This window comes from Lathyrus oleraceus, chromosome 5 (assembly GCF_024323335.1).
Source record: "Lathyrus oleraceus cultivar Zhongwan6 chromosome 5, CAAS_Psat_ZW6_1.0, whole genome shotgun sequence".
NCBI lineage: Eukaryota > Viridiplantae > Streptophyta > Magnoliopsida > Fabales > Fabaceae > Lathyrus > Lathyrus oleraceus.
This window is the reverse complement of record NC_066583.1, coordinates 283,003,732-283,012,177: the sequence shown is the minus strand read 5'-3', so window position 1 is coordinate 283,012,177 and position 8,446 is coordinate 283,003,732. Positions and strand designations below refer to the sequence as shown.

The 8,446-nt window shown below is 33.8% G+C and overlaps 1 protein-coding gene across 2 annotated transcripts; it reads right to left on the bottom strand.

Annotated features, from left to right (window-relative positions):
• Positions 1-2,521: 2,521 nt before the first annotated feature.
• On the bottom strand, positions 2,522-4,345 carry LOC127083908 (uncharacterized). Of its 2 annotated transcripts, none has more exons than XM_051024274.1 (4): positions 3,659-4,345; positions 3,216-3,537; positions 3,013-3,126; positions 2,522-2,933 (listed from the first exon to the last, which is right to left on the bottom strand). In XM_051024274.1, exons 1-4 carry the CDS (start codon positions 4,160-4,162, stop codon positions 2,824-2,826), a joined length of 1,050 nt encoding a protein of 349 aa, XP_050880231.1. In that variant the 5' UTR covers positions 4,163-4,345; the 3' UTR covers positions 2,522-2,823. The 2 variants fall into 2 exon arrangements, with proteins under 2 accessions (XP_050880231.1, XP_050880232.1); XM_051024275.1 differs by having other exon boundaries at positions 3,216-3,531.
• Between the last annotated feature and the right edge of the window lie 4,101 nt (positions 4,346-8,446).

Sequence of the window (8,446 nt, the reverse complement as noted above, 5' to 3'; positions counted from 1 at the left end):
ACACAGCTTGCACAGGAAAAGAACCGGCCCTGCTTTTTATATATATTACATATTATAATTTAAATTAGGGTTAATGTGTATTTGGATTTTTGGCCAATATCTTATGGATTTTGTATTCTTTATTTATTTAGTTTATTTTAATTTTTAAAAAAAATACAAAAAGGTAAATATTAAAATACTAAAAAATAGAAATAAAGTTTATTAAAAATACAAAAATAGTTTTATTTCTTTTAAAATTAAATTCCAATTTAACATACCTCTATATAACTTGAAAGAAATTGGTGAATGCACATTCACCTATTTTCTCGAATAATCGAGGACTTAGCGCACGCTTTGTCTGAATGAGCATTTGTCTTTCACAAACAATTTTTATAATAAATTTAGAATTAAAAGAAAAATGGATGAATGTGCGGTCATTTGTTTCTCGAACAATCAAAGGCTTAGCGCATGTTTTGCCTGAATCGATTATTCATCCTCCGCTTACAAAAACAACCTCAACTCATCAAATTAGTTTTTCACTCTTATGCAACCAAAACAAACAATTTTTCATAAAAGAATATTCCAGCGTGAAATACAAGCAGACATTTCAGCCTTTATAGTGTGAGCATACAAGTAAAAGTTTAATCGCTCGAATGTGACTTAAACACTATTCACTAAAAACAACCAACACACAAACATTTTATACCAAATAAATATGTAGTCTTGAGTTCTCCATTGCACCTATAGAGACATAGGAGCGAGACTCAACATCTCATTAGGCCTTTATATAAATGTTATTTTAATAAACATAGAATTGAAAACATCTTTAAGCTAAGCTCTTTTTTTCCTAAGCTAATTAGAAGGTTCCCGTTGATTACAACAGATTTCAGGGGTGATAATACTTTCCACTCGCATAATCGACTCCCAAATTTGAAATTGGTTGTGACGACCATGTTTTTGTTCTTCAAGGATTTTATCGAGGTTTCCCCTTAAAAAATAAAACTTTAGTGGAGACTCTGTAGTTATTTCGAGCGCTAGCACGTTCGAGTATTTTTTGCACCGCAACACGCTTCCATTTGTTTGCACTATTTTTTTGTAGTTCTTCGCATCAATGATGGATACGTTTGCAGGGAATCTTTTATTAAAGACAGAATTCATGTTGCATAATAAGTGTTTGGTGGATCGAATCAGACTCTTGATGTCAAATATTAGAAATTGGAATCACTTGATTGATGAAAATTGAGCGATTGAATGCAGAGAGGGAGAGAGTGAGAGAGAATTAGAGAAAGTATAATATAAGGTGAGAAATGGCATTTAGTATCAATCATAGTACCTCTTAGGTATATATACAAATACAAGTGGATTAGGATACAAGTAACGTAAAATAACTACATGCAATCGGTTTTACAAAATCTATAACAAGTTACACCTGAAACAAAAATAATTTATTAAGTGATAACCTGTTAGTGCAAATTCGCAACCGACTACACTCTTGAGAGTTTTTGTTTTTAGCTTTCTTGTTAGTTTTTCACACAACTATAATCAATTACACGTTTGTGAAAACCGATTAAAGCTCTTAAATTGTTAGATTTCACTTAACAAGTTTGGATTTGACAATTTAAAACAAAAATCAATACCGTAAATTAAGCCAAGCCATGAAAAAATTCAATAAACTAAAACATGAACTGTTGGTAGCTGACTAAACTTCACAGACAAATTAAATGGGTCCTATTAAAATGGGTCCTTTGGTTTCTTACCCTTGAACCAATTAAGGAGGATCTAAGGGAAAAGATAAACCAGACATTATCTTTGTCTGATAGTGACACGTGAGTTGGGTGTAGAGGTTATGTGATATGTTGTTTGGTGCTACTCAGTTTGTTTCCATAGCATAGCATAAATCAAATGAATGAAGCTACGAGTGTACTTCCATCACATGGCTCCCTATTTGAGTAACCATTACTCATTTCACCTTCAACTTTATAACTGTTGTCCACTACCACTTTTAATAATACACAATGTTATGTCTTTAGACTTACTACATGATTAATTTTAAAATCCATTTTTTTACTCGAGATAGGACTGTGTCTCAAATTAGTCAACTCCAAAGAAAAAACAGCAACCACTAAACCGAACAAAGTACTAGAATATCACTGTTAGTATTATTATAAGGGAGTGAAACAATGTACCCCTGAAAAAGCCTAAAAGATACAAATAAGAAAGATAAAAGTGAAGTGGGTGGGGGTAGAAATACAATGGAGAGAAGTTTGACCAAGTCAAAATGGAAAATGGCTCCAACCCCAAATCAAATCGCAACTTCCAAAGTATCTTTGTTAGTTGCTTCTTTAAGGAAAAATTAAAGTGGGAGATAGGGTAGAAATACAGCAAGGGCTCCACTAACTAGGGTATGTACAGAGTTTGGGCCCCAAGGTACCCACCAAAATCCAATCACAAAACCAAAACTATGATTCACATTAAAGTGGATCTCAAAAAATAACTTCTTATAATTTCTCAAAAACTACAAAATTATAAAAAAGGAACAAAATGAATAACTTATATATTATTACAATATTTATTATATTATTAATAAATATAATTAGCTAAAATGCGCTTCCCTACACTACTATTCTTTCACTAAAACAAGATGAAACCATATCCCAAAAGCTAAAATCTTTCTTACACAAGAACTGGACTTTGTTATTGTTACTAAACCTTAACTACCACACCATTGAATTTTATCTATTTAAAACAAAATATCATGTAAAACTTTCACAAACAACAAGTTCCTACTGCTACTTTCTTTAACATGGAGATTAAATGTGTCATTCTTTGTTTAGAGAAGAAAACTCAATAAGTCCATTCTTGCGGTAGACGAATTTCACAGCTGGCTGCTTCTTCCCGCAGGGCAATTAATCTTTGCTGCTTCAAAACTGCGTTTCTTCTGGCCAACAATAAATCTATAACACAAAAAAAATTAGTTCAAAAAGCTATAAAAAAATTCCAAATAGTACTTTCACAAAACTATTTTCCTCTTACCGAAATCGTTGGTGAAACAATTTGTGAATCGATTTTGAGCAGTAACATTCATGTCCCCAATGTTCAAATTCAAACCGTTAACCGGCTTGACCGGTTGCATAACAGGTCCACACCCTAGCAAAAGCATAACACAGCAAACATAATGAGACACAATATCGAACACAAAGAGATGAAAGGGGCAAAATAGGAAATAAAGTATTTACCAGTTCTCTTGTGAGAAGCTGAAGGGGTGGTAGTAGTATTATTATCATAATGACGAGGTAAAAATACACCGGTTCCACCAGAAGGTTTTTTCACAGAAGATCCACCCGGAACCGGAACCCGAAACCCGGATCCAGTATATTGTTGAACCCGTTGGTTTTGAGGATGAGGTTGAAAAGACATAGGAACGTTACATCTTCCAGTTTCGTAACCTAGTTCACGCCTCCTGTTCTGAATCAGTAACTGTCGTTGATGAAGCAACCAATTAGGATCCGTTTCCCAAACGGAACCGCACTCTTGCTTCTGTTTCACTTCTGGCTGAACCTTCACAAAAACAAAAATAAAATAAAATAAATTAGACACTTGCTTTGATTTAATAATAAAAAAATGGAAAATAGAAAAATAAAAGTAAAGATAGATTTGATGTTTGAACAAGCTCGCTCACCAAGTTAACATGTGCGGGACCCACTAGGTTGTTCATTTTCAACCTAGCAACTTGTCCTGCAGCAGCATAAATAACTTCCCACGGATCAGTAAACGGCGCCGTTACAGGAGACGGAACACGAGAGTTTCCGTTCGGGCTACCGTTACCCGACCGGTTGCTTCCAGTCGACCAGCTACCGATTCCGCTCAGAATGGACTGAGGCGACCCGGCCATGTCACGAGTTTTGGTGGAATGATGAACTGTTGCTTGGGGTTTGTTCCAAGCGTTGATAGGCTCCGCGGCGAGTTTGTTCCGGGTTTCGTTGAGTGTTGACTGACTGAGTCGTTGAGTTAACCCCGCGAAGAAGCTTTCTTCTTCGTCGCTGCTCTCTGTTGACTCTGTTGAACTTGAACCTGCTACGGATTCCACCGCCGGGGAAGATATTTCGAACTCGTAGGGGAACTCGGAGGGGAAGCCGAACGCGGCGTCTAACTCAGGTGGAGACCAGAGTGGTTGTTTTGCCATTGAGATTGAGATTTTTGTGAAAGTTCGGAGAAACTAAGGATGTTTGTGGAGATGATATAAATCTAAAGTTGATAGGTTAAGAGGCCAAGAAAGAAAGAAAGAGAGATATTAGTTAGTGGGTGTGAGGAAGGGAAGTAGGGAGTTTGTAGGAAAGAATGTTGAAGACAATCTGCTTTTATTAAGGTTTCACAAGCTAGATTAAGTAACTCCATATTTAAAATTATTATTTTTATTCTAATAAATAAATATAATAATAATTTATTTTTATTATTATTATTATTACTAGCATATGAAAAGATAATGGTACTGGTATTTTTGGAGGGTGAAAATAAATAAATATACAAAGGTGAGCAGTTTATGAGAACAACTGGAAGAATGGCCCAGTGGTTGGAGAGACATTTGTCCCTATTATTGCATGCACAACCCACCTGCCATTTGTCCCCTCCACACCCTCTTTTTTTTAATTATACTCACTTTTATTATAAAAATATATATATTTAGACAAAATAATTTACTTTCATTAAGGGATTTTTATTTTTTACGGCTACTCTACTCTGGTTGGTTTGAAATCAAAATTTTGGATTTGTATTAATAAGGGATCTTGTGTTCCATTATCCGTCGTACATGGAGGACTGGTCCCACTCTCCAGTTTTATGTTCTTCGTCTATTTATTTATTTTTTTAAGTATGAATTTATTACGTTTTGGAGTTTGGCAAAAGATTTACTATGCCAAGATTACATTTTTAGGTATAGGATAGTACATATATACGACCCTTATTTTGAATTTTCCAATTAATGTTTTTATCTTTTAAATAGTAATGAATCTGCCGCCGATACTGCTTTTTATTTTTCAAGTAATTTGATGCAAATTCAAATTTTCGGTGGGGTGGGGTCGAGGGTGATTTGGACAATATTCTGGTTAAACTAAGATTGACTTTTTTTATTTTATTTGCTGGCTAAATAATTAAAATTAGATTCAAGATGATACCTTCACTGTGCCTGCATATGGAAATGATTCCTTTGCACCTTTATTCAAATTTTAGAAAATATTGTTTATAATGATGAGTGATTATGCACTTCTCAGCGTGTTGTTTAATTTACTAGCTATTTGAATTGAACAAGCCCGATAAGATGATTTTAAATATAATGATATTTTTTTTGGCTTGTGAGTTGTGACATGTATAGAGTTTATCCTTTGACCTTATGTATTAAGTTTGCTTGCGAAATAGGCAAATTATACTAGTTATTATTTGAAGCACAAGAGATAAGAATGAGCATTTTACATCATTGGGAAAAATCATATCCTATGTTATTTGATTCGTAATATGTTAGCACAATGATTTTTCGCTTTTTCTATACTGCAACCAACCGTTCCTGTTTGCATACTCTAAAAATTTGATGCCATTATTTTTCATTAAAGAGAACTAAATATTTGATAGATTTCTTGGATCGGACAATTCACATTTCTAAAGTTACGTAACACCATAAATTTAATTGAATTATTTAATTAATCTAATTGAATTATTTAATTAATTTAATTTTGTTCTATTTGATTGTTTAAATTTGTTTATATATTCTTATTTAAATTATTGATGAATATGTGTGTTTTGGTGGGTATTGGAGAGAATTAAGAGAATAATAAAAATTAATTAGATTAATTTTAATTAATTTAATTTGAGAGGAATGATTAACAATAATGTTATACAGAAAAAATTAGATTTAAAATAAAAATAAGATAGTTGTAGAAAAATAAGAGATATTTGATAGAAAATTAAATTATTAAAAATTAAAAGAAAAGAAATTAGAGTTAGTAAGAGAAATAAGGGTAATATAAGGAATATGAGAGTAAGTTTGGGATAAAGAAATATCAGTACAATTGAACGGAATTAGATTTTGGTTTAAATAAAAATGTAAGAGTTGAATTTTTTTACAATACAAGAAAACACTTTGGATATTGAGAGGCAAGAGGCAAAGTGAGAAAAAGTGAGAACAAGGGTTTGAAAAGAATCACCATAGCCAAAGTTTAGAGTTGATGCTGAAAATCCAAGGTAAGAGTGGAAGGGGGGACTACTTCATATGTTGGTGTAATTGATGAAGGGTAGAGAGGGATTCTCACCCTCATCTGGATTTTCTCTTATTTTGACATTGTTGATTGTGTGTGAATTATTGACTATGAATACATGTATATTCTATTTTGATTGGTGTTGTTGTGTGAAATTTGTGTACTATATTATGTCATATTGATGCATGATGGGAGCATGTGAAATCTGCCAAATTATTGTTGTTAATAGTTGTGTTTGAATTTTCAAGAGTATGACTTTAATTCATGATAAATTGGCGAAATTAATTGTGAATCTATGAGAAATTAACATGTCTATGTGTTATAATTGGGGTATAGTTCGTTTCTGGTCGATTTGAGTGTTTTGGGTGTGAAATTAGAGCTTTTATAGGGATTCAATGGTGGAAATCATATTTTTCTAGGTTCTGGTATGAGCAAACTCACTCAGCAATGAAGAACTTCGCCCAGCGAGATATGCAGAGTAAGGTGTTATGGGTTGTGTGATGTGCGCCCAGCAAGGGAAGAGCTCGTCTAGCGAGGGCTCCTCGAGCGAGCTGTTGATCACCTGACGAGGGTGACAGCGCAGAATTGAGTCGTTTCGAGTTAATTTGTGTGGCAATATGTTGTTTTGGAGATTAATGGATATTGTCATGTACTGTTTATGATTGTTGTTCATGTTGTTCATTGTTGTTTAGGATTATGTGTTCTGTTTGATGATAATCGGTGCATTTTATTGAATTGATAATGATTATGCATGAAATGATTGAGTGTTATATGGATGTTTATTCGATGTGTGAATATATGTTGTGAAGTGTAACTATAATTATGTAAAGTGTTGTAAGTCTTTGCTGATAATTATTGAGATGCGTAGTTCAAAGTGGGAACTATTGTTGATGTGTTTATATGCATGATTGTTTACAATTAGATGTGGGGATGCAATCATTGTTGTGTTGTTGTGATTGCATTATCGGATGCCATACATCATATGTTGTCGTTATTGTAAAACAGGCAAGTCACGAGTTCAGATGAGGGGATGAGTGACTTGTCCGAAGCTCAATTGAGGGGGTTCAGGGTGCAGATGTTGGGACTCAGTTCGTATGAAGAATCGTCGTTGATTGGTACCACATGCATAAAGTGTCGAGGTGTTGTCACATTGCATACAAGTTTTCATTTTTTAATTGATGATTGTCGTGTGAATACATTACATGTTGATGATTGTTGTTGTTTCTATTGTTTATCCTACCCTTCCTGATCTTTTGCCCCGCTAACAAATTTGAGCATATTCTCACCCCTTTGTTGTTTTATTTATGTGTTGATGTACGATGTGTATAGATACTCAGGAACAGAAGTAGTAGTTGTTGTGAGTTGGAAGATAGCCTTGAAGCTCATCTTCATTTAATTTATCGTTTATCACTTTTAGTGTTTAAATGCTAAGATCTATAACATCGGAAACGGGGCATCTTATATTATTTTATTGTTGAGTTAATCATTGGATGATGATATTTTGATTTAGAATTTATAATTGTTAAGATATTTGAAGTTTATGAACATTAATTTGAAATTTTGTTGCGAGTATTTTGATTTAAATGTGAAGTATGCATGTTGTTAAATGTTTTCGAAAGTTATGTTGGTTGGTTGTCAAAGTGACACCTTAAATTGTTGAGTAATTATGTTTATATAAGTTTTAGGATTTAACGTGTTACATTTGTGGTATCAGAGCATGTCACTACATTCAGCCATGTTTTTGTCATGTTGTTTGTTCCTTATTATGCAACAAGTGTGTTAACATTGTCGATGCGTGTTTCTTTTAATAGATGTTTACTAGTGTGTAGAAATATGGTTGGAGGAAGAAACAATCAAGTTATTGTTAATGTTTTTTAGGCGATGGCCAAGGCGTTGCAGGCCCAGTAGGATCAGCAAGGTGCAGGTGATGAGTTTCGTGGATTGGGGAAGTTTCAGTTGAACAATCAGCCAACCTTCAAGTGTAGGTATGATCCAGAAGGTGCTCGGACATGGATCATATAGATTGAGAAGATTTTTTGAGTGATGGCTTGCACTGAAGACCAGGAAGTGTTGTTTGGTACTCATATGCTAACATATGAGGTCGAAGACTATTGGGATAACGTGCGTCAGAGAATGGAAGATAAAGGTATTGGGGCTATTCAGGTTGTGTTCAGAATTAACTTTCTAGAGAAGTACTTTCCAGAGGATGTACCCAGTAAGAA

Bases quoted from the DNA above. Each gene is read 5' to 3' on its own strand.
- LOC127083908 (XM_051024274.1), bottom strand. From the start codon at position 4,162: ATGGCAAAACAACCACTCTGGTCTCCACCTGAGTTAGACGCCGCGTTC. The intron at 3,538-3,658 runs GTGAGCGAGCTT...GTTTTTGTGAAG, and splicing joins GTCCCGCACATGTTAACTTG to GTTCAGCCAGAAGTGAAACA. The intron at 2,934-3,012 runs GTAAGAGGAAAA...TTTGTGTTATAG, and splicing joins TTGTTTCACCAACGATTTCG to ATTTATTGTTGGCCAGAAGA.